The sequence below is a fragment of the Macrosteles quadrilineatus genome, unplaced genomic scaffold (genome assembly GCF_028750875.1).
Source record: "Macrosteles quadrilineatus isolate MER2022 unplaced genomic scaffold, UCM_ALF_1.0 Scaffold_9__3_contigs__length_116548681, whole genome shotgun sequence".
Lineage (NCBI taxonomy): Eukaryota > Metazoa > Arthropoda > Insecta > Hemiptera > Cicadellidae > Macrosteles > Macrosteles quadrilineatus.
In genome coordinates this window covers 104,656,751-104,683,472 of record NW_026542602.1, presented here as the reverse complement: position 1 = coordinate 104,683,472, position 26,722 = coordinate 104,656,751, and the positions used below count along the sequence as shown (strand labels likewise).

At 35.0% G+C, this 26,722-nt stretch overlaps 1 protein-coding gene across 1 annotated transcript; it reads right to left on the bottom strand.

Moving 5' to 3' along the window:
- Positions 1-1,733: 1,733 nt before the first annotated feature.
- LOC129004068 (AP-2 complex subunit mu) lies at positions 1,734-25,269 on the bottom strand. The gene is made up of 10 exons (XM_054432451.1): positions 25,086-25,269; positions 22,512-22,704; positions 19,322-19,484; positions 18,729-18,947; positions 13,024-13,139; positions 11,627-11,799; positions 7,204-7,288; positions 5,918-6,066; positions 4,719-4,830; positions 1,734-2,590 (listed from the first exon to the last, which is right to left on the bottom strand). The coding sequence occupies exons 2-10, from the start codon at positions 22,686-22,688 to the stop codon at positions 2,456-2,458; spliced, it is 1,329 nt and encodes a 442-aa protein (XP_054288426.1). The 5' UTR covers positions 22,689-22,704; positions 25,086-25,269; the 3' UTR covers positions 1,734-2,455.
- Positions 25,270-26,722: the final 1,453 nt, after the last annotated feature.

Sequence of the window (26,722 nt, the reverse complement as noted above, 5' to 3'; positions counted from 1 at the left end):
GCATTCTTTTTCAGTAAAAAATTGGCGACAGCTCATACATATAGATGGGATGTCTTCTTCTGTATCCAATTGTCAATGATAGTACTGAGTCCGGCAAAAAGACCTTCTGTATTTTAAAAAGAATAAGAATATCTTTATTGTCATAACAGTACATTCTTTAACAACTAGCAAAGCTAGAACAGAATAGATGACATTGTCAATGCAGTAAAGTTATCATAATTGAGTACACCTAGCAATAAGTATACAGAAAAAAAATTAATCAAACCTCACAAAAATCATTTTAAGATTAATTATCCCTTTACAAAATGTTCTTTTTCTAAAACTTATCATTTAAAAATGCGTCAACTAATACATTTCAACTAAATACATTTTTTTTATCAAAAAATCCTTTAACTTTTTTCTAAAGCCGTTCTCTATTATTTCCTTCAACTCGCTGGGTAGTGTATTGTAGAGTTTCCTCCCCATATAAAGTAAGGTAGCAAAGACCAAACAAAGAGAAAGTTAGACAAGAATACTTTTATTATATAGAGTCAATACTATGCCATTTTACGTTAAATTATGTCTAGTAAATCGACCTCTGGCACACTGCCGAAGCCTTTTCTGGAAGTTTACCGTAGTTTGTTGTGTCATTTCTGGTGTATTATACTTAAAATGTATAACCTGGTACAGAGTGAAAATGTCCAGGTGACATCTCCACTTCCCTAAATGTGAGAGGTCTGTTTGCCGGACCCTGTACTTAAAACCAGTAAATGGTATGTTGTTGAATTGTTGTCACTGGTAGTAGTAATCTATATTACACATGTTAATAATAAATTTGATAAATAAACTGATAAAAAAATAATTCTCATTGTATTCCCTGTTGTGTTTTTGTATTTCTAAAATACCCCCGCCGCAGCAAACCTGCAGACTAAGCGAATTTCCATTAGCCTGATAGGATTTCACATTAAAATGCCTCCTTAAAAATATCATATTTATTCCCTATTTAAATAGAATTAGTTTAACGAGTACTTAGGTTTGCTGCAACAGGGAGGGTAAAAAGGTGGTTTTTTTATGTTAATAGTTTAGTAAGAAATAAATGTATTTTCCAAATTAGATCAAAATATGTTCATAAACAAGTAAACTACAACAGTTGACTTATTCTCCATAAGAATAACATAGGGATTTTAAATTTACAATTTTTTGGAATTTTCTCTGTAACCATTAGGCGCACAACAACGCTTCAGGATACTAAATTATTTGTTTTTTTAAGCTTTACAAAATGGTTTGGAAATAAATTGTAAAATTTTGTGTTTTTAGGGTCAAAAATGGGAAAAACCTATTTTTACCCCATAAAACCCCGTTCCCATAGTCCGATCATGCTGGTTTGCGAACTCGATCGAATAAATGTAGGTTTACACGTTTGTACCAAATTTCATCAAAATCGGATCATTTTTGCTCGAGTTATCGTGCTGACGGACACATATATATATATATATGAATTTGAACGGATGGTGTTTTTGGCCTCTAGGGACCTCAAAACGAAAAAATAAATCGGTAAATCGGTCCCGTGTCGAGGTCTTACCATGAGTACTACGGTAATAGCTTATTCCCTATATGGGAAATTCGCTAATTGACAAAAGCCTTCCATACTATTTATTATTTGTCTCACCTCCCTCATTGGTTAGACAAATTTGTTTATTGTAAGTAAGAAAACTAGAAATTAAGGGAAAAAGGATAATTAAAGACGTGCATCATAATCATATATTACATATAATTCTACAAAATCAATAAATTCATATATAACAAATTATTGCAAACCATAATATATCACTGTAGAACTTAATAATTAACGTAAAAAGATTACATTACGCTTATTCTCTTCAAAAAATAAATCTTGAATACATAACATTACATAATGACCAAACAGAAAATGATAAATTGTCATACATTTCACACTCATTACATTAGTTTAAGATCTTTATTGTGTTTAGCCTTAGACATTGGCAACTTATAATAAAAACAATGTCTAAACTACATAATAACTTAATAACATATGCTATGCATAGATATAAGATATATTTCATATACTTGTGATTACAATACAGAGATAAAGCGTACATATCAGTAAAGCTCCTAATGATGAAGAGTTAAATTAATATTTTGTTTTTAGATCCAGTTCATTCAACAAGAGGAAAGATAACTTGACTCATTCAATTCCTCTCTACCAATATTTCATTTTTGGAATCATCTACACAATATTTTGAAAAATTATAAAATCAAATATTAGAGTCAGAATCCACATACACATTCAAGGAAGGTATGGGGGTTTTATTACATACAGTATAACTTATCTTTGGAATAATATTTTCCAGGGAAAAACCTATACTTCGTTTAATGATCATTCTAACTGATTTTGGAATGGAAATGGTATTTCTAAAAATCAATATTAACACACTTAGTTGCATAGAACAGCTGATTAACACCGGGTTTCATAGAGTCCGCTGCGACCGATGTAACGAACCCATTTGATGACATCATGGTCAGAGTAGTTCAGCTTGGGCTCAAACACCTTCAAGTAGCGGACTTTAAATCCAGAGGGAGCAAATGGAACCTACAATCATACAAAATATTTGTTCAATTTATTTTTTAACACGATCAATAAGGTTTTGGTATTTTATCAAGTTTTCCTTAAAATAATGATTCTTTAATTTCTTCATAATACAAAAGTTAGTGAACAGAAAAATAAAAATCTGTTCAACTTGACCTAAAGAGGGACTTTTTAAAAATCTGTTCAATCAATCAAAGTTACTTGGTAAAATTAAAGTACCCCACACTGTAGCAAACCTTCAGACTAATTGAAATTCTATTTGGCTGATTTGATTTTCTTTAAAAAAAAGTATCAAATTGATCTCCTATTCAAATAACATTAGGTTTAAAGCATTCCTAGGTTTGCTGGTATAGTAACGTAATAAAGACAATTTTGAATTTTTAATTAAATGTTAACAGTTTATTATGAAATAAATAAATGTAATTAATATATAAATATAACCATATACCACAAACTACAATTTAATCATTTTCCCTCGGAAAAACATTAACAGATTTATTGAATTTTCTACGTAACCATTAAATATACACAATCTTAGCGAGGGAAAAGAAAGGACAGCGGCTTGACAGAATAGAGGAAATGGCCATATACAAGGACTTCAAGCTAAACAAAAATATTTTAAATGAAAAAATTCATTCAGACGCCAATCCTGTATATGATACCATTATTCGACTGACGGATAATACAAGAAGGAGTGAGTGACGTCATGTTCAAAGTCCAAAGCAGAGTGCCTGGACAAGTCAGTGCCGCCGCAGTCCCGAGCACGTTCAGCCGTGCGCACAGTGATAGTTTTATTTAAATGTTTTCGTCTTCGTCAGTGTCGTGTTTTGTGTTTTTATGTTTACGTGGTCTGACTATGTTTCACAATGTAAATTATTTGACGCGGTTGCTACACCAACAATGCAACTAAGTACGTAACAACCTAGTGTAAAAGCGGAGCAGAAGATGACCTAAATGTCGAAACGTGCGTCCTCCATTAACATACTGGATTGATTGACGTAAGTTGTTATTATTAAGTTAAACATCAATCCGTTTGCTACAAATCAATCATGAAGATGATTTTTACTCAAGCATTTTACAAGAATTTGGAGGATGATGTTTTTGACCTCTACGCTACTTAAATGAAAGTAAATCAGTCTGGGTCTAGGTCTTGCCTAGAGACCTATTTGCTAATAGGGAAATACAGTACATTCACTAAAATTAAATTTCAAAGAATTTTAGGTGGTTTATCGTTAAGACTAAGAGAGAGTGAATAAAAAATAATGAAATATAAAATAAAATAATATTTAAAGACAAACACACCACTTTTAATTGTCTGATCCCACCAAAATACAAATACAGAACAAATCAAAGTAAATGAACCAAGGATAGAAAAAGTTATTTCAGACAAGGAAAGAAATTCATGGTGTTAACAGATGAACAGGTACAGAGAGAACAGGAAACAGAAGGTGAGAAAACAAAACTCTTCACATTAAAATGACTTAAGTTGTCCAATGTTGGCCATAAAATTAAAATCTATATATTCAATAATTCAATACAATAAGGGGTTTTTTAACTGTAGCATCCCTTTTTCAGCCGTCCTACTAAACAGATTTTTACAATTCAGGTGTCATTTTAAAGCTTATGATCCAGCGGAGGGTCAAATGGTAATTTCTTTTAGGGCCTTACCCCCTAGTGTTTGATTTATTTCTAAAGTTTGCTTTCGAAGATTTAGTGATGCTGACCGACTTTCTTTATACCAGTTTGAATATTAATTTATTTGTGCTGATCCCACAGTTGAATGTTTTACCACATTTAAATTGCATACAAGAGACAGAAAGGTTCATATAAGTTGATTTTAAAAAAGCAAATTCTTTGATAAATGTAACCTCATAGAGGTAGGTAAATCACTATTAATGGTGTAGATCCAAAAAATGTATATCAATAGTTTTATTCACCTAACAACTGTCTTAAGCCAGAATAATCTTAAAAAAGTAAATGGGTATGGCAATGTTCGTTTTGCCTTGGAAAAAATTTTGAACCCTATTAAAATACCAAGTTTGAGCGTGGGTTTCCCTGTAAATGTATCATGTTAATAAGTACAACACACTAATCTAATAAAAATCTCTATTCTAAAATGCTAAACACAAACCTCAAAGTTCATGGAAATTGGTGGTCGCGTCCACTTTTTCTTAGTGTCAGTTTCAAGCAGTTCTATTTCAGCGCTCAATTGAGTCTCTTTCATCCCAGCCATTCGCTTGATCCTAAACACATTATTTGGTCAATTTAATTAATGAGCACATTCTAATTTTTTATTGAAGGGTAAATTTTTATTTTCCCCCTGCCTTATCTTTCTATCCAACTATATCTATCTACATCTATCTATCTATAAAGAAGAGGTGGTGTCTGTGTGTTTGTATGAGATAAACTCAAAAACTACTAAACTGACTGGGCTCAAATTGCACACAAATGAAGCTACAGGAGAATACCGAGGATACAAATAGAACTATTCCTGCTTCGATATTGGCCTAGGGCTCTGCGCCGTGGGCTTTCAAAAATCTGTGGTGAGAGATTTAAAAGTAAATATTGATTGATGGTATCCATGGTAACAAAGGACAAACCTACAAAGTTTAAAAATGTAAACAAGCAGAAAACTAACTGTCAAAAGAATTTTGATTTCACAATTCCACACACGGGGTTGAAACATATTAAATACTGCACGAATTAGAACAGAAAGTGTATGGATCATAAACATAAATAAATGATATCACTCGCCTAAAATGTAAATATAATTTAACATTACTTAAATAGAACTGTCAAACTATGTATCAAGTATAGGATTCTTTCAGTTAGTCATTTGTTTATGTTTATTGATCTTTCAGTCTGTTATGTTATAATATTTGTGAATAGTTGCATTTTACAGGGAATAATTGAATAATTCATTGTAAAAGAAATTATTTATGGATATATAGCTGACTCACCTGATGAAAGGTTGCAGATGAGTCAAAGAACACATATTTATTCAATCCAAGCTAAATGCTTTTTCCTAAAAACATAACCTTATGGATATATAGAAAATAATTGATATTCTATAACCATTGCCGTACCAATCTAGACCCTTATACTGACTTTTATTAGAATTATTTTCTAGATATATTTTTGTGTTATAAGACGTTTCTTTTATTTACTTTCCGTAAATTTAATAACACGTACAATGCTGATCAAGAAGTTATATTTTTGTGCAAACAGTAATACAATACCCCTGCCGCAGCAAACCTATCGACTAAGCACAAATTAAATTTAACAAATTACAAAACATGTCTTTGAACTGTATGATACTACATTACTCACTTCCACACTATGGCGTTCTCAGATGCTTTGTACTTTGCTTTGCCTTTCAGACAGATGAGTTGTACTCCAGAAGTGTTGAGTGGTGTGGGGATCTTTACCTCCATCTTCTGGCCCAGTAGCGACGGCTTGAAATTGCTCTTTAGTACCACCTAGTGACATGCATGAGCTTTAGTAATAATGTTGAAGGATTGTTGCGGACATTTTCCATTTCGTCCTCAGGTTAGAGAATACTTCAAAGTTTCAAACATAACCAGATTAGGCCAACAAAAACATATAATATACCTTAACTATTTTCTTTGGCTGTGTATGACAATCATATCCTTTAGATGACCATGAACCATACATTAAATAGTAGTTATAAATTAGTTTTTGTAACCAACATAGAACACAATGGTTTTTAAAAAGTACTAAAGTTATGACAAACATACAGTAATGACAATATAATAATTAGTTAAATGCCTAATCAGATGCACAAAAAATTCATCTATAGGATTTTTACAGGAATATATACCTTTATACCCATCAACTACAGTAGTCGCAGCTAGTCTGGCCGCGCTAGGGCGGGGGGTATAAAGATAAAGGGGAGTGTTTATTGCTCATTTCCAAAAACATCTGGACCACACGGCTCTCTGGGGTTGTTCAGGGCCTCAGCGCTGTCTTCATGGCTTTGGCGTGGGGACGGTTAATCGGACGGCGCCCAGACTAACTGCGACTAACTGTACACCTGGGGGGTTCATTTAACGCTCCAGATTAAAAGTGTAAGCTAGATTTAGTATTACAAGTTTTTTTTACAGTTTTTTTTTTTTTTTAGGGAGAGGAGGGAAAATGCTTTTACGCACACAGGTAGCCAGCCTGTAGTGTGAGACTCCTGAAAATTGTCAGACTACTCACTAAAACCCCCCTCTACTCTGTTGGACACAGACCTGCAATTGTTTGTCACATTACTTCAAGTCAGGCCAACATGTGACCTAAGCCCTCAGGGCTCGCACCGTTTCTGGCATTTCGATTCTTAATGACCTACAACCGCATCCCGGTCAAGGTCGATCTTCTTGGAGCGGAGAATACCCTGGATATAATGTGACACACAGGTCCAATTGTCCTCACCCTCCGTCATAATCGGTATGACCGTGTCTACCGACAGCAGTCCTATTAATTGTTGAGCCTCCAGGCGGGGCCTTTCCCAGCGCTGGCAGTGGAAAAATGTATGTTCCACGTCATCGAGAATGTAGGTTACAGTACTGCTATCCTACTTTAGCTAATTAAAGGTGAATTATTCCTAGGATCACCTTGACTTCCATTCTAGTGCGTCCAACTTCTCGCACCAATGGAATAACTCGGAATGGCAAAGAGATGTCCTTGGTTGTGCGGTATCTGTAGAAAAAGGTAAAATCGTACATAAATTAAAAAGCAGGATTACCAACTTCATATGTGTACAAACTAGACACTAAAGTTTATAATAACTCCAAATAATAACGATGATTTCAATTTGAAAAGAGGAAAGCTCACAAATCAAATTCAATGACATGATGACTCATTTTGTGTCCAGGCTCGCCTTAAGAAAAGCTTTAAGCACAAGTTTGTTGCACTTGAGCTCAGCTCAGATGAAAATCTAAGAGTTCACACTTTCAATATGGAGATCATTACTTTTCTAACCAATCAAGGGCTGTCTATAACATAATATCTCCATTGTGCACCTTGTTGGGGCAAAGCAAATCAGTCCAAATATGAAACCAAAGCGATGTTCTTCACTTCATCCACTATTTTAGTATTTTAGCCGGTTCCCACTCCTATACGATGATTAGTCTTGTCATAGTAGCCCAAAATGCAGCAAAAGAAGATATCGTTTCCATCAAGCATGAATTACGTTCTGAGATTAGGTTTCTGTGTGAAAGGAATCAATAGTTATTGAAATCCATTGCCCTTTGACTGAAGCTGAAGTGTTTAAACGTGAAAAGGCACATGAGTGTTTTAGGGATTTAACAGGCCATACACATCTGCTCGATTGCAAGAGTAGTAGTCGGTGTTCATCAGTTTCCAGCAAGAGAGTAATAGCCCAGGCAAATTAGACATATGCTCCCCAAAAAATCGTCTAAAGCTGGAAAGTGTTTTAATACCTTTTGGGGGTCCCAAATGAGACTCCTGTGAGTTTGCGACGGATTCTGACGTCTGCTTAAGTTTTGGGAGTCGAAAAACTATGAAAATTTTGCACTTTTTTCCGTTTTTCGCTTATAAGTCCTAAATAACGAATCCTAAGGAAAATGTTGTTCAGAAGTGTCTTTTAGTGCTTTAAATTCTGCGTCGATTAATGTTAAATACGTCAAAATCGGCCAAGCCGTTTAGCCGCTGTAGCTTTTCAAAGTTGGGATATTTTCATCAACATGGCCAAAAGGTTGATTAATTGACCAGTTTTCGACTTACAACTCCTAAACGACGCACGCTATACAAAAATGCGCCTGTAGTTAGTTTTGCAAACACAAAATTCTGCGTAGAATTATGATTATGAATGACTAGATAGTGGTTTATTTCATGGTCATCATCCAGAGGTTTATCCAAGAATGTGTGAAGGGAAAGGTAGCAAGACCCCCTGTGCAATTTTAAATCTAATATTTTTGAGGGGGTTACAAAAATACTAGGATTCGTCCTAAGCTCCCATTTATACGATCCCATCTCTGGACACTCCCGAATGATGTTAAGCGATTCTAATATATAATAAGATATTACAACGAGAAAGATTTTATTAAATATAGCAAAGATTTTATTTTTTAGCTTAATAAACGAAAGATGATAATGGGACGGATGTACATAGTTTTACTATGTATTTAGCCTATTAAAAAAAAGATAGGATTTTTCGTAGATTTTACCATATAACTTTTCTACTTCTCATCATTGGAATCTTAAGAATAAGGGTTCATTCTTTGCTCTTATTGGTCTTGCCACAAATGGTGACATTCGGTACCATTTTTTTTGTCAGATATCGAATTGAGATAATCGTGCCCCTTGCAAGTCTTTCAGACGTAGTGCATTATATCCCTGCATTTCATATGGAGCGAGAAAATGTAAACCTTTTTAACATGTACACGATGGTCGAGATAGGTAGACGGAGTTGAGATGTTCTTGTCGAACCGGTGGATCAGCCGTAGTGATGGGAGTTAACTCATTGACGTTAATTTTCCATACCTATCTCTCTGAATTAAGTACAATTTTAAATGAGCTCTAAAGGATTGGTGGATGAGCAGCCCCTTTTGTTAGAATCAAAGTCAAAATTAGTTGAAAGTGTCCTCTAAAAGAGACCAACCCTCACTTGATTTGGATATTTTCTGCTCCCAACCATGTATAGGGCCAACCTGCTTCTGCAACTTCGCCAAGCGTTGTAACCCGTCAGAACACAGTGAGATCTACATTGATTGGAGTAAACAGCATGAGTAGTTTTAGGCTACCTACATGAATAGTTAGATTTTCGACTCTACATCACGCTTTCTTCATCAAACTGCGCTAGTGGGTACGGACCTATTTTTAATCCAAAGTATGATTCAAATTGAGGCTTGGATTTAATTTGGAATATCACGTGTTGACTGACGGGGCAGATTCTTCTTTAATCTTTGCTGTTGCCATCACAGCTCGCGATTAATGTCACCACTTCCTTTTATTCTGCACAGTTTATGGTCATTATAGGCTTGCCTATTTACGATTTTCTTGCAAGCTGTGCCTTTCCATTATGCTTTATACATATCTCGCGTTGATGCTATCATATGGGATAACTGCTGAGCTGATTGACATGAGCGAACTATTTTTAGTAAATGGGTCGTGACACTGGAACCATTTGATGAATTTCTTTTTGATCCCACCGTATCCGTGGAGTTTATATTGTCAACTTGCTGATAATATGTTGAAGAGGTGATCCCACAATATACCTTAACTTGATGGGTAGCATTCACTGCGATGGGCCTACCAGCGAACCATCGGGCTAGATCCACATAATTGATTCCCTTATCTCGGAAAAAGCTCTCCACAGTAAGATGTTGCTCTCATGAGCGCTTACTTGTTCATAGGCCATGCTGCACGATCCATGACGTCACACTAGTGGATAGATGCACTGCCATATCCCCTATGTTTTTTGTAATTAGGCTGGTTGTTTGCCAGATTTCAATGGTAAGATTTTAAACTTGACAAGCATCTGATCTAGTGTTAACAATCAATAGCGGTTAAATGGTGAAGCCGATCTTAATGAATTGGAAAACATTCTACGCAGACGTTTATGCTCTTCAAACTAACTACAGGAACCTTTTTTCTATAGCATGCGTTAGAAGATGTAAGCCAAAAACTGAAAGATGAATACAGGGATAGATCGTATATAATGGGTGGTTGGGATGAATCCTAGAATTTTCGGAACCTCAGACAACAATATTAGACTTAAAACTACATAGGGGGTCTTACTCTCATCACACCTTATTAGATAAACCTCTAGATGACCATCATGGAATAAACCACTATCTAATAATTCATAATCCATTTAAGGACAGGATCTATGTTGTTACCAATTTTATTAAAATTTCCCAACTTTAACTTTAATACATTTTTTCAATGAAATGGCGTCCATACAAAGTAGGTAACAATCAATTGCCGTTATTGATTAATAAAAAAACATTATACGCAGAATTTTGAGTTTTCCAAACTAACTAAGGGTGCATTTTTGTATAGCATGCGTCGTTTAGGAGTTTTAAGCCGAAACTGGTCAAATAATCAACCTTTTGGCCATGTTGATGAAAATATCCCAACTTTGAAAAGCTACTGCGACTAAACGGCTCGGCCGATTTTGACGTATTTAACATCAATTTACGCGAAATTTAATGCACTAAAAGACACCTTTGAACAACATTTTCCTTAGGATTCGTTATTTAGGAGTTATAAGCGAAAAACTGAAAAAAGTGCAAAATTGTCATAGTTTTTCAACTCCCAAAACTTAAGCAGACGTCAGAATCCGTCGCAAACTCACAGGAGTCTTATTTGGGACCCCCAAAAGGTATTAAAACACTTTCCAGCTTTAGACAATTTTTTGGGGAGCACACCCTATATTTGATCTAATTTGCCTGGACTATAATTGAAGTTAAGGAAATTTTGCTTGATGATCCAAGTGTTCTAAGACTACCATAGTTTATAGTACCATACAACTCCGTTTTTTCCATCAACTGGTGAATTACTTCCATAGCGGTAAACGCCTTGAGCCACAGATATCTACAACAGAATGCAAAATGTAGCTTGGATAGCTGAGTGGTTATGGTGCTCGCCTTGTAATCAAAAGGGCGCCGGTTCGATCCTGAGAAAAGTGATTAAGTGAATAGGTTATCAATGGTCCAAAACGTTCTTGAACAACGGGGGGGCTTGAACAATAACTGGTCCTGGCTAAGGACCGATGGTCTTAATCAGTAACAAAGGTACACTTATGTTTCATTAATATTCAGCTTAAAATACATATCAAAGTATATGTCACTGTCTTAAAGAATGTACTTTAATTGAATTCATATACTTGACAAGAGCGTTGATTTTTCTTCCATCGTTTTTAGCTGCTTTGAAAAGACTAATCCTTGCAAAGGGGAGTGGACTGGCTAAGATTTGTAATAGCTTGCCTGACTGTAAAAATAGCTCTTTGGGGACCTTAATTTAGCGTAAATCCTCGTCATTCATTAGACACAACATTTATTCAAAACCTACCTCATGAGTTCAAATTCACCATCAGGAGGAATGAAGCTGATAGAATGTTCAGTTTCAAACTTGGACAGTTTGACACACTGATGGAACTGGCAGTCGTCGATTACTACGACAGGCTTGCCAGATCGAGCTGGATCTTCTCCTCCACCAGCCACACTTAGTCCTCCTCCACCACCCTGTACAGAGGTACAGTATTCATTTACTACTAGAGCACTAGAGGGTTGGTAACCTTGGAATATTAAATCAATTGAAGAAGCCTTCAACTAAGTTTGAGAGACTGGAAATTCACAATGTTGTGGGGTTATTGCGGGAGATTGTGTTGTATTGATCGCTAGAGAGTACCACATTGCTATGCTGATCGGGCTGAAAATTATCAGGACGTTATCTCGAACATGGCCAATAATGAGAGTTGTCAATAATCGAATATTCCTCATACCATTGGTTGATTTTTTTAGTTATTGACTCGTCCTTATTTTTAAAATTTAACCACAAAGTAGGGGAACCTACTTTAAGAAGATAAGGATCATATAGTACAAATTTCTCTAAAAGGCTGACAGCTGACAGGAAAAGGTGTATCAATATGTTGAAGTCTAGGAAAGTGATCAGTTTACTTACCAGCTATAAAATGTCCATAAAATATGGAGAGGTCCCATCTGTAGGTAATGTGGCAATGAGACAGTAACAATCCATGCACCATAGGATCACTATGGGACTAAAGGAACTTAAAGACCAAGGATGTACGATGAACATCACTTTTATTAAATCTTACATACGGTTCAGACTGGAAACTGATAGGGATTGAGACCCTGTGACAGAGAGTGGACAGTAACTGTGTGGAATAAAATGGAAAATACCATGAGTATAGGACCTTTAAACATATTCATATTCAAACATCTTTATTCGTCATATTCATATTCAAAAATCTAAAATATATACTTTTTAGGGTTTTCAATTACAATAAAAGGACATTTTTCATAATGCGAAAATTCTAACATTAATTTTGGTTAAAACTTTCTGTGTGTGTTTATCCTAATTCAAATTGTTATCTATTGCTAAACCCAGAAAGGTGATTTGATTTTCCTCTTGAATGTTATTTGAGTTGTAAGTTATTGTTGGCTCTTTTGTAAGTTTGTTCTGCGCTGTTCTGAAATTTTTAAATTTAGTTTTTTGTTAAGTTAATAATAAGTCAATTGTAGAAATAGTTTCCAATATCTTTAATTCTACATAAGTAAAAATTTCAGTTTCTTCTGGAGAGTTAGATGATACAATCAAATTAGAATCATCGGCGTAAAGACATAATTTAGCATTTTGCTTCTAGGTTAAAGTACCTTCAATGCCCTTAGATAAAAAAAAGCAAAGATCCCAAAATTACTTTATTTACAAATAATACCACGGCTTACCTTCCCCTTGGCTTCCATTACGATCTTGTCATTGATACCGAACTTGCATTCTGGCATCCCTGAGAGATAAGATTTCATCACTACTTTCCCAGCCACATGAGCAGATAGTACTTGTCCTGAAAGGAGAGACAGGTAATTAACTTTTTAAGTTGTTAAGTCAAGCATTAGGTACATAACAAAGCCCCCCATTCAGGTTATCCCATAAATGTTGACATTATCACAAGATACATTTTGAGTAAGCTGAGATAGTACCACGTGTAGGCCTGTAAGTTGTATTAATACATAATCAATGTTTGTTTGATATTTTATTATTTTAAAAAATCAACCGAACAAATAACGGATTAAGATTAAACTTTCCTAAACTTAACTAATAAAAGCATCTTAATCTAAGATTATTAACCAAGTTTGTTCACCCTTTTGCGGCCAGCATTTTTTCATTCATATTATCGAGAACCGCCGAGGCCATTTTCTACTTAAACGCAATGCTTAAACTGGCTATAACTTTTTTATTTTTGCAAATATTTCGATAAAACCTTTTTTTAGATTTGTAATAAAATTGCCTTTATAAAAATATTATATTTATAAAGGTTGGAATAGATTTTTTTATGTTACCAAATGTAAGTAAAAAAATAAAAATAAATAAATAAAAACTTTGAGTAGGCCCCTACAACAAAGATAACTTTTGGCCTATGAATAAAAAATAATTTATCAATATTCGTGTTATTTTTATTACTATACACATTTGTTAGCAAGCATGCAAAATGTGAAAATCCTACCTTAAAAAATTAGCTTCTTTTCAGGGTTTGAAATAAATTGTCTTCAGAGAGTTTTGATGTCTTCGCGTCACTCAAATGCGCTATATAACGTCTAATGCCATATCATGCACAAGAAAAGGAAAGAAGCCTACAGTTTTTCTTTATGCCAAAGAACAATGATAACTCCAACTATTTACCAGTGTTGGGGAAGCTACTTTTAAAATGTAGCTAGCTACAACTACTGCTACATTTCAAAAAAAGTAGCTTAGCTACAGCACCAGCTACAGTTCCGAAAAAGTAGCTAGCTACAACTACAATGAAATGTAGCTACAGCTACAATTTTAGCTACTTTTCCAAAGACGTTAATTTTTATTCCACACACATTAGGTAAATGTAAAATTAATTGCAACTACATTTTTATTGAACAAACATTTAAAAAAATGTCAGTATTGTATCTAACATTACAAAAAAATTAAATTATTCCTAGATTGTATTTAATTTATTGGCATTATAAACCTAACATTACAACAACAGAACCAAATAGTTGGGTGTCCCATCATATTTAGTAATTATTTTTAAATATTGCATTATTTTTAAGCATCTTAAAATGTAATTTTCATTAAGTTCAAAGGACATACAACCAAACTATATTTTAAAAGCTATTTTTATTAATTTAATATAGATTCATTTATAGATATTTTATATCAACAATTAAGACCTATAAAACTGCAAAAAGATAATTTTAAAATATTTTTTTTTGTTACAGAGCCTACCAAGCCTACTGAAATTGGAGTTTATTGCCTTTCTTTACTTTTAATGTTAAAAACAACATTGCTATAACTTTTAAAGTGATAAATTACTTATTCTACGAATAACACTTTTCAATGTCAAGAAATCGTCCTTTATTGTCATTATGCATAGGGCAAATTGTGCTTCAACCTAGTTGGTAGAGAAAACAGTATTCAGCAACTTATCCTGAAATCGGCTTTTAATTTAAACATGATGAAATTTGTAAAGTAAAAATAACATGTAGGCCTACTTGGCTATGTAACAAGTTGGCTATAGTAGGCTTGTTCTTGCAAGGACTAAACAGATATATTCATAATAATTGAACTTGGTATTCGTCTTAAACCATAGCCTCAGTCCTATACAAGAGCTGTTAGCAGGAGCAAACTATGCTATTTTTTCAATGTAAGTTTCATATTACATGGAGATTTTTTCATTACAATTATCATGTAGTCTAGGCATATCTTAAATCTCATCAGGTAATTTCCTCTTTGCTAATTTAGTAAACCTTTGAAAAAATCTTCGTAATCTAACCAAGGAAGGGCTTGTGATGATAAACCACAATCAACAGCTGAAGCAAAGGTTGATAAACCAGCTGTCTCATTATTTCAAGGTGTGTTGGTTTCCATTAAACCCCAAGTTGAAGCATTATCGATATAATAAAGAAACTAAATTGATTACTAATTCCCCTGTCCTGTCAATCACTTGCAAGCATTCAATTCAATAGCTTCTCTTGTCACCGGTACCGTTTAAACGTCGTCTGCATCTAGCGATTTTATTTTATCTGACAGTAATCATAGAGTAGTAAATTAAGGAAATGAGAGCCAAAAATGTGGATAACACTCATTTAATGGCCTCTATGTCCACACAACGTTGTAATAGGGAATGGAACGGCTGCAACCAGCTGTTTGAAACCAAGAAAGTAGGCCTAATTTTTTTGAAAATCTCAGTTTGAAAGAGGTTGTTTCACGTAAGGTTTAGGTTATGATAAAAATCACTATCTCAAACAAATGTTAATGTAGCGAGAAAAGTAGCTAAAATTCCGCTACAACTACTTTAAAAATGTAGCTAGCTACAGCTAAAGCTACAAAATCTTAAAAGTAGCGTAGCTACAGCTAACGCTACAAAAAAAGTAGCGCGCTACTGTAGCGTCGCTACTTGTAGCGTGCTACTTCCCAACACTGCTATTTACAACATAAAACTATATACATTATACATACACAAACACTGGAAAATTCCACAAAAATTCCAGTATTCCAGTATGCATGGATTAGGATTTCTTTATTTTTCCACCTGCTGCAATAGCCTACTAATAGGGTTACATACACAGCAAGTTAATCTGGCAAGGTTTCCATTCCAAACTAGTCATTTTGCCGCTGATTGTCTACTCCGCCACCCTCTAACTGATACTTAGGCCCAGCGAGCACATAATAATAATAATAGAGAGGACACGGCGTTTAACCAAATGCACTGAAAGTGTGGCCAAATCCGCCATCTTGGTCCGTCATACAGCCTGAATCCAAGACCCGCGAGCTCAGTTCGGATTAAAAACCCTGCGACAAATACACGATCATAAACAACATTAATAGTTGACAAAAAATTCTGAAATTTTGCACACTTGTAGATATGATACTGAGGAAAACGATGGTGTTAATATAAAATTATTAGTTATGATAGTAATTGAGTTATAAATATGTTTAACACTTTTGTAGTTTAATTTTTCAGATTCAGACATGAAAAAGTTGTATTGCGAGGAAATTTTTTATTTTTTGGTCAGAGAAATTTCGTCAGCGGGAAAGTTGTGGATAAATAACCAAATTTAACTATCCGATCCACCAAAAATTTTTATCATGTTCGGTTTTCTAAAAAATCAGGTACAAAAGGGATCCATTGCCGCTGCTCCGCGCCCGCTGCACCGCCGGGCCGTCGTCTATACATTTAAATGTTTTATTTATACTGTTGTACTGTAATATTGTATATATTAAAGAAATTTTCAAATATATTGTCTGAAGCATTTTCAACCGTTTAGCACAACATTTTAAGGACTAATTAGCTTTCAATATCATCCAAGATAAACTAAAGATAATTCTGTAAGTTAAATTAAACTTCCCAAATATATTTGTAAAATTACACTCAATTTATTGTCCCAGAAAAATTACAGTTTTATTGAGATGTTGTCTGATTTTATTTTTGTGAAGACTTTTGCTACTTATTTTACAGTAGTAGCGAACTCTAACATTGGAATATTTTTGATCAATAATTTTAATTAGGTACTAAACAAAAATGATTTTTGTCCATATTATTTCATATCCTGAGAAATGTGTACTATTTGAAAACAAATTTACACCTACACATTGTCCAAGTACTTTGTTCGTCAAGTCCTCAATTAAATTGTTTTCCTTTACACTAATATCATTAACTTTATATCTACACTATTCTCATCAAGCATAGCAGACGACTAGCGCGCTGCACACGCCGGGACTACTGTCGGGGAAATAAATATGTGCACTCGAGTTTGAGCCTAAATATCTCTTGTCATGAATTATCCGATTTTGTTGAGACAAAAATTAAATATAAGCTGGTTTAAATACATTTTACGTGGTAACAATTTAAAAAAATTCCGTTTACCAGAAAAATTTATATAGTTGAAAGATCCTAAAAAGTACCGATTTTTAAGAAACTCTGCACTAACACTGAAGTTTAAAATTTAATTGTAAACAAACCACTCAGCCAATCTTTCTGAAATGTTTATGGCTTATTGGTAGGTTTATTGTTAACAGTTCCATGCATTTTGAAATTTTTACTCACAATAGTTTTTATGCTGATGTTTATTTTTAAAACGTATGCTAACATCGTTAATAAGACGCTAAAATGTCGTTCAAAATGCCATCGTGTTTGTCGTGACACAAGAAATAACACCAATATCGACAGATTTATAATGCGAACAAAGATGTTTTTTAAACAGATATATATTTGTAAACAAAAATTTCTCCCGCGATAAAAAAAATCGATTTACTACAGTAAAAACAATAGATTTACCTTAAGATATTTCCAACAATATACTAATACGACCATGTACTTCCAGAAAAACCTAAGTAATTTTTATACAAAAGTATTTTTACATTTAAACAAAGCCTATGTAAACAACACTGACTCGAAGCATAGCAGACGACCAGCGCGTTGCACACGCCGGGACTAGGCTAGCGCCGCCATCTTTGTCCGTTTCGTCGGCTAGTCAGACTGCCACGCTCCTGCGCTCCGAGTGGCGCTTCTATTTTGTTATGTGTTCGCTGCTTAGGCCTATGGACAAGCACCTCTTTTTACATAGGCTACTGTCAACTATAGATGTTAACTGGAACCTATTTATGTCTTTTCCACTATGGTTTTCCTTATATATAAGGTGCAAGTTCAAAATCATTCTTGAAAAATGTTTAATACAACCTTTTTCTAATACTTTAATAATAATACTAATTCTTTTATAATAATTTTTAATAATCAATAAAATACCATTGTGAATTTAAAAGTTAGAAGAAACTCTTAAAAATAAAAAAATAAACAACAAAGATGAAAGGTAAGAACACCGCAAATGTTCAGTTGATCAGAGCAGCAGTTGAGCAGATGCCAAGATGTTTGCCAAATGCTTGCACAAATTACTCCCAAAGCATTAGACGACACCCAGTAGGCCTATCTGCATTTCAACCCTCAATTGTATTGTGTTTTCACAAGGAACAGCGTTGTTGTACAAAATAAAGAACTGCCAGCAAAAAGGTCATTGCATCACAATTAATTCCCTGCTTTTTGTTTTGGAAACAACAACACAGCCAAACCATGATATGACAGAAACAGAAATAGTACGAGTGGCTGATGACAACATTATGTGGATCGAACTGCTGTCCGTTCTGCCACACAAGATTGGTAGAACGGATTAATAAGGTGATTCCACCTTATATAATACAAAGTCAACTAATTTTGTTATTTATATTGTCTTGGTATGAGAAGTTATCATAGATTTATAAAAATACTGTCTTAAATCTAAACCCACTTAAATAAATAAAATTAAAATAATTAAATCAAGAAGAAATAACAATAAAACAACAGCGAAATGATTGGTTGCTAGAAAAAAGTTAATTAAGTTATTATATTAAGGTTGAAATCCAAACTGACCTTGAGGAGACATGAGTAGGTTTACATATTCGAGAACGTCGAGGAACAGTTCATTGCGGCGATATTTGATGCCCTCCCTGCGCCAGCCAATCTGTCCTGTGACTTGTGACGTAATCTGAGCCTGCTCCTCCTTGCTCTGAGACTTAACTCCCTGCTGGGTAATGAAGGTTTTCAGAACACCCGTGTCTGAGTTCTGAGGGTAGCCAAAGTCCAGGATTTCTATAGTAAAATGTCTCAAGTAGAAGTAGGCGGATCACAATGGTTAAGTAAGGTAAAACTATGTGTTGGTGAATTTGAGGATGCAAGATTGATTAGAAAGGTGAATGAGATGGCTCTCTTCGGCGCCTTAATATCCCTTCGCACTTCATGCAAGCCTCCCTAAAAGGAATATAATATCCATACATTTCCATAATACATTTCCGTGATTACAGACATCACGGTTAAAAATATTATTATTTAACTTCGGGTCCTAGGACAGTAGGTTCTAGCCCAGACATTACTTTAGGCTAGTCCTAGAGGTTTGTGGCACGACAATTACTTGGTAATAATATCCTCCATTGGTGCCTTATTAAAGTATAAAATTTTAAACTAACCGTCAAGCAGCTCGTAGATCAAGACAAAGTTGTTCTTGATATTTTCTTCTGATATTTTTCCAAAGTATGATTGCATGACATCGATGACTCTGAGCAGAAACTCGAACACCATGGCAGCATTAACATTCTGCTTGGTCACTGCGGCCAGCCAGATGTTGGCCCTCTGGACAACAAAGTTAACAGGCTGTAGGCTACATAAGTAATAAAAACCTACCTACTCTGTTTGATATTTGTAGGCTATCTAATAAAATACCCCCGCCGCAGCAAACCTGCAGACTAAGCGAATTTCCATTTGGCTGATTGGATTTACACTAAAATGTCTCTTTAAAAATATCACATTTATTCCCTATTTAAATAACATTAGTTTAACGAGTACTTAGGTTTGCTGCAACAGGGAGGGTAAAAAGGTGTTTTTTTTTGTAAAATTTAATAGTTTTGTATGAAATTAATGCATTTTCCAAATTTGATCAAAATATGTTCATAAACAAGCAAACTACAACAGTTTATTTATTCTCCATAAGAATAACATGGGAATTTTAAATTTACAGATTTTTGGAATTTTCTCCATAACCATTAGGCGCATATTAACGCTTCAATATACTAAATTATTTGTTTTTTTAAGCTCTACAAAATGGTTTGGAAAGATATTGCTAAATTTTTAGTTTTTAGGGTAAAAAATGGGAAAAACCAATTTTTACCCCATAAAACCCCCCATAAACCCCTGTTTCCATAGTCCGATCATGCTGGTTCGCGAACTCGTTCAAATAAACGTAGGTTTACACGTTTGTACCAAATTTCATCGAAATCGGATGATTTTTGCTCGAGTTATCGCGCTAACGGACACATATATAAATATATATATATATATATATATGAATTTGAACGGATGGTGTTTTTGGTCTCTAGGGACCTCAAAACGAAAAAGTAAATCGGTCCCGGGTCCAGGTCTTACCATGAGTACTACGGTAATAGCTTATTCCCTATAGGGGAAATTCGCTAAAAACTAGTTGAAGGCTAAGAATCTTTTGTATATTTTAGTTGGCCGTTTTAATAATACTAGAGAGCCTGGCGCACGGAATCGTGCGCAATCTACACACAGAGAAGGAGGACTTTTTATTGCTAATTTTTTATTTGGAGTTCTTGGGTATTTTGGTTTTGTTCTTAGAGGTGGGGGCAATGAACTATACTACATAGGCCTACCTACTATAGTTCGTTGGTTGGGGGTGGTGGAAGGTATAATTAATTATTGAGTTCGCTGTTTACGTGGGTCTTTACCGGTTTTTAGCGAATTTCCCATATAGGGAATAAGCTATTACCGTAGGTCTCATGGTAAGACCTAGACCCGGGACCGATTTACTTTTTCGTTTTGAGGTCCCCAGAGGCCAAAAACACCATCCGTTCAAATTCATATATATATATATATATATATATATATATATATATATATTTATATATGTGTCCGTTAGCGCGATAACTCGAGCAAAATTGATCCGATTTTGAAGAAATTTGGTAAAAACGTGTAAACCTACATTTATTTGAACGAGTTCGCGAACCAGCATAATCAGACCATGGGATCAGGGGTTTATGGGGGGTTTTATGGGGTAAAAATGGGTTTTTCTCATTTTTGACCCTAAAAACTTCAAATTTCTAAATTTCTCTCTAGACCATTTTGAAGAGCTTAAAAAAACAAATAATTTAGTATATTGAAGTGTTTTTGAATGTTCATTGAGAAAATTAAAAAAATTGTAAATTTAAAATTCCCATGTTATTCTTATGGAGAACAAATAAACTGTTGTAGTTTGCTTGTTTATGGATATATTTTAATCAAATTTGGCAATTTGGTTTATTTCATACTAAGCTATCAATATTTCAATTGAAAAAAACACACCTCAACATCTTCCCCATAGCAGCAAACCTAACTACTCACTAAAATTAATGTTATTTAAATAGGAAATAAATCTGAAAATTTATAGGGAATATTTTAAAAGAAATCAAGCCGGGTAAATGGAAATTCGCTTAGTGTGCAGGTTTGCTGCGACGGGGGTATTTTGTGAAAGCCGCTAAAAGATGCTCGTTTTATTTATCTTTTTTTTTAAGAGGTTGGCGGCCTTTTTTAACCTTGCATTTGCCCGTCCACATAGACTAAGCGCCCGTGCGTGGATCATTTACAGCAAAGCAAGGAGTGAGCCGGTACAGTACAAAGGTGATCTGTACTGATAAATCCTAGTGGCAGTGACCAGGATCCGAACCCACAACATCGCTGCCTTGGGCTTGAAGTCCGCGACGCTACCAACTGAGCCACCGACACACTACAAAGGAGGTGAGTCTACTTTAATCTACTTTAGCCTAAGTAATTCTTTCGGATTTAATTTGATTTTCTACAAAGTACAATATTGATTTTGATTGTTTACAAATCTGAAAATGATACCATGCGTGCACCAAGTGTGTATTCCATGAAAAAAGGCGGGTTCTTTTAGCAATTTTCCAACAAAACCTAATCAAATCGAATCAAAATATCCTTTATTCATTTAATTACAATTGTACAGGAATAGAGTCACATCTTACAAAATAAAATGTTTTACTGGACTAAAAATAAGACAGAATATTTATTTTATTTTGTTCTCCCAAAACTCTTCCAGAGAATAAGGGGCAATTTTAATCAAATACTGTTTCAGACAATTTTAAAACTTGTTTGTGTCATTTTCAGTTAGAAGTGTTTTTGGAAGATGGGACATAAATTTATTTCCTGTGAATTTTGTTTTCTTTTTATAAAATTCTAGATTGTGTCTATCAACTTGAGATTGAGAACGAGTGATATAATTATGACTAATTTTGTTTGATATCTGAGTTTTTGTAATATTTTTATCATAAATAATAGTACCTAAGTACCTAAGTATGGATACCTGAGGACTGTCGTTGAGATTTACTATACATTTTTTGAGATATACATTTTATGAGCTATACATTTTAATAATCATGTTCAACAATGGCTATATTGCTCTAATACTGTACACGTTTTGGTTTTTTAAGGAATCCATTAAAGTTTTAGGTAATTTGTTGAAGGTTGCTAGTAGGGGCCAAACCTGATTTTGAATATAATTTCCAATATGTAGGCGCACTTAAGTTTATAGCAAACTTGATTACAAACTATCAGAGGTAGGCCTAAAACAAGTAGACTATTGGTACCAACCTTGATATGAAAAAAGGATGTGCGTGCTATATTTGTGACTGGAGAACGAACTTGTTGTCGCGCATGAATGACGTTGACTCTAAATGCGTCCACAGCATTACGGCCGATGTCATCTCTATATACTCGGGAAATGAGAACTTCCCCTTTGTGGTTGTAAACAAAAAGCCCACCAATCATCTTTGGGCTCTGAAGTCTGTGAAAACAATATTTTTCAGTAAAATAAAATTTGAATCACTGATAACAGGTTGAAGGTTGAAAATCAGTAGACTAATCTGCTGGATGATTGATTTTTGAAAATTATGAAAACAAAAGGGCTTAACTAATAACCTTATTTGCTCCTAGTTTGAGGTACTATAGGCAAATTCGGTTTAAGGGTACATGTAATTAGCCTAATTATAAGTGTTTGAGGGAGATAGAACAGGGATAGTATTGTTATACAAAAATGAAAATAGGGCAAAATGGTTACGTATTAATAGTTAATATGGAAAATACCTATTTTGGTGACGTTGGTCTGTGCAACCGTATGCCTACCGGTACATTATTATAAAATTAATAGTGTAGTAATGTCAAGCAACAAAAAAAGGTTTTCTAAAAGGTAATCAATGATACCTAATTTTACTATGTTCAATGTATTTTTCCGTTCGAGGTAAATAAATTTGCCAGAACGCATATGGTGACGTCGGTGCACCAAAACAAAACCGAAAATTACAATATTCAAAACACCTACAGTGATGTCAGTGTGTGACCAGACAGCTCACACTTTAGGTGACGTCGGTCCAAAATGGCTGCCATTTTGGATTGGTAGAATTTATAAATCTGATAAGTTACTTTGTGCAAAGATTAAACTTAACTTAGCCTACTTGTCACTACTTACGGACCAAGTTTCAAGTCAATCGCTTTCAAGGAGTTTGAAAGTTATAGATTTAAGTGAAAATCACAGAAAGTTATGGATTTAACTGATTTAAGTGAAAATCACATAGCCTACATATACACACAAACAGTAAACCAGGCATTGTAGACCCATGTTAATATGGCATATTTTTGCATTGTTTTGACAGTACTTTGGTATTATTCAGAGGCCACCCTTTTACAGCGTGCAGCAGCGGCTATGTTAGGTTGGGTTATCAGCAATAAGTTATGTTTGTAAGACTTTCCTCGTTCTGTTATGAATCGAACGATACCAGATGAGTCATACTTTCGTACGCCAAACCACCTTCAAGTAGGCCAAGATCAGGTCGTTGACCGGAGCGTGTGCATCACCTGTCACCGCCTGTATCTGAGGTATTTTGCGGGTGAAAGTATGACTCAAAAGGTATAGTTTGATTCATAACGAAACGAGGAAAGTCCAACAAACATATTTATGATAACCCAACCTAACATAACCGCCGCAGCACGCTGTCTACCGGTACTTGGCAGAGTATAGCGGCGGATCACTGCCTTCTGGGAGGCAGAACTATGAGGCCGCTAATCGTAATCATGTCAAATTTGGACAGTAAGTAAATTAAAGTGTTCTTTCCAATTAGGTGACGGTATTTATTTTTGGTCTCCAGTAAAAAAATCTCTGTAAAAACAGTGGGGTCCAGATAATACCAAAGTACCGTTTTGACCTTAGGAACAAATATACAAAAGAATTCCAGAGAGTTCTGAGAAACCCTGTAATAACAGTTAAGCCTTTTAAGGTTTAAATCCATTTTTATAGGATTTAATGTTAGATCACAGATCACATACATTCGCCTATTGGGTCTGATGATGATTGGAGTGTCCAATCGAAATCAATCACCACCTTCATTTGATTTTTTCATTATCAGCAAGTTTGGTTGGGTAGCCTACAGTTTCTTAACCGGGCTATGCTAACATTGATTGAAACTATCGATTCGATTAGTAAACCTTCATGCGGTTAGGTTAGGTTATGCCAGTAACTGCCAGACGCCCAATCCACGTCCGGTTACCAGACGGGTATCCTCTGCCTAGTTTGATTTTATTCATTTAAGTTACCTAACTTAACTTGCCAAAAATCCACATAGGCCTAAGTTAGTTATTATAGGTTACTTAAAAAACAAGAGTTTGACCCACACAATGTAAGTTACGCCTAAGATAAAATGGGTAGGGCCAATAGTCTTAAGAATATTAAAAAAGTGGCAAAATGCCTTCGAGGTGTGAGATGAAACTTAAACAGCACCACAAAAACACTCACAAAGCAGATTATAGAGACCTTGGGTTCAAAGGGAAAGGGTTAGTGGTAGAATTTGTCGAGTTAATACTTGCAGAAGCATGCAAACATGCACGCACAATTATGGGTAAACAATCAATGAATAAGCTTTACTGAGGTGTTATCCAAGGGAGAATGTTAACCATGATAAGGCAAGTTATTATTAGGAAAATATGTAACTCATTCTTAAATTAAACTTAGTTAACGAACATTTCAACGTCAAAATTGAAGATCTAGTAAATGTTACACGTTTAACTGAGACTGATGATAAGCCTAAAATCTAGGCTATTAATTTTCTAGAATTCTGTCACCTAACACTGTGGCATCTAGTGTAGCCAAACGTAAAACATACCAATATTACCTACCTTCAGGATCGAGGATAACTTTAGGTTAACTTAACATTATTCCACAAATTCAAACAAGTTCTTTTACGGAGTACAGACTCAGGATGACAATTGATTAGTGCAATTATAGCAGAAAGAAACTCTAATGTTAATGTAAATGTAGGTAGACTGTGGTGCTGTGGTACCAGTCCAGTTGTACCAGTACCAGAGCGTCCAGAGTAGAATCCAGAAACCAGAGTCAGAGTTACCAAAACCAAAACCACTAAAACCAGTATTCCCTAATCAATCCCTTCCCTTCCCTCTGTCACGCCCACCGGCCACCACCGCCGCGCCGGCCAACCACTCCACTCCACATCCAATCCACCGGCCACCGAATCAACCAACAACCGCCTTCTTTTTAACTCTAACCACAGACGTGCACAGACACAGTAGACATAGATAAAATACTTATACTTTATACTTGTTTATACTTTTACTTTTCATTGAAATGGTGACCATACAGAGTAGGTCCTATTTTAAGCCAAGTATGAATGGAGATGATGAGTGTAGGATGAGTGACGCGATCTTGTAGTCCTGTTAGTGACTAAGACCGACACATTCCTTAGACTCAGCTGTTAATTAATAGCCCATACAGAGCTAATGAATGACAACTAAGGGACCTACAGTTTATAGTAGAATCCGAACCACATTTTTGCCTTGGTATTAACGTATTTGTCTAATTATCAGGATAGTACTGCATATAAACATTTTCCTAAAAACATACTCCTAAAGGAAGAACGTATACTCTTAAGGAGTATGTTTTAATGGTTTTATCTATGCCTCAGCTCAGACTATAGTCACGATTCACGACCACCTTTAACTCCAGGTCACGGCCTTAGAAGTGGCAACGTCGCAAGTAGTGTTGTAAGAGCTTTTTTGTTTGATGATGATGGAATGGCCTCTGGATCGTCTGAATTAACTATATAGTGGTTTAAATTACCTTGTTACTGTCAAAACGATCCTCTGTGGTTCGTAAGACTACAGCTGTTCCATGCTTCGAATGGAGCACATGATTAGGTCATAAGAATGTAAAGTAGTCTTCATTGGATATTCCTCGTAGCGGAGTTTTGACGAACGCCACTACGAGGAATATCCATAATGAAGACTACTTGACATTCTTCTGACCTGAGGATGTGTTCCATAGTCTTCATTGGATATTCCTCGTAGTGGAGTTCGTCAAAACTCCGCTACGATGAATATCCAATGAAGACTACTTGACATTCTTCTGACCTGAGGATGTGTTCCATTCGAAGCATGAAATAGCTGTAGTCTTACAAACTGCAACTATAAAGGATCGTTTTGACATTATCAAGGCAATTTCAACCATTACACTGGTAGTTGTTTTGTTTGGATGCAGCCAATGGTAGTTTGCGTATTTTTTAAGAATACGAAAATTTTGGTTGTGTTGGGCTATTCAAGTATCGATTTCACTGTAAATGTACGGTACCTACAGAATATATGTTTGAACTCCAACTCCAATTGGCCAGCACTGCAACTGCAGGTTACTGCGATGAAGACTGAAGACTATCAACAGGAACAGACTCCCTCTACTCTCCAGGGCGACAACCTTTGTTTGGACGGTTGTACGTAGGACTCGTAGGAGGAACCAAACTCGGACT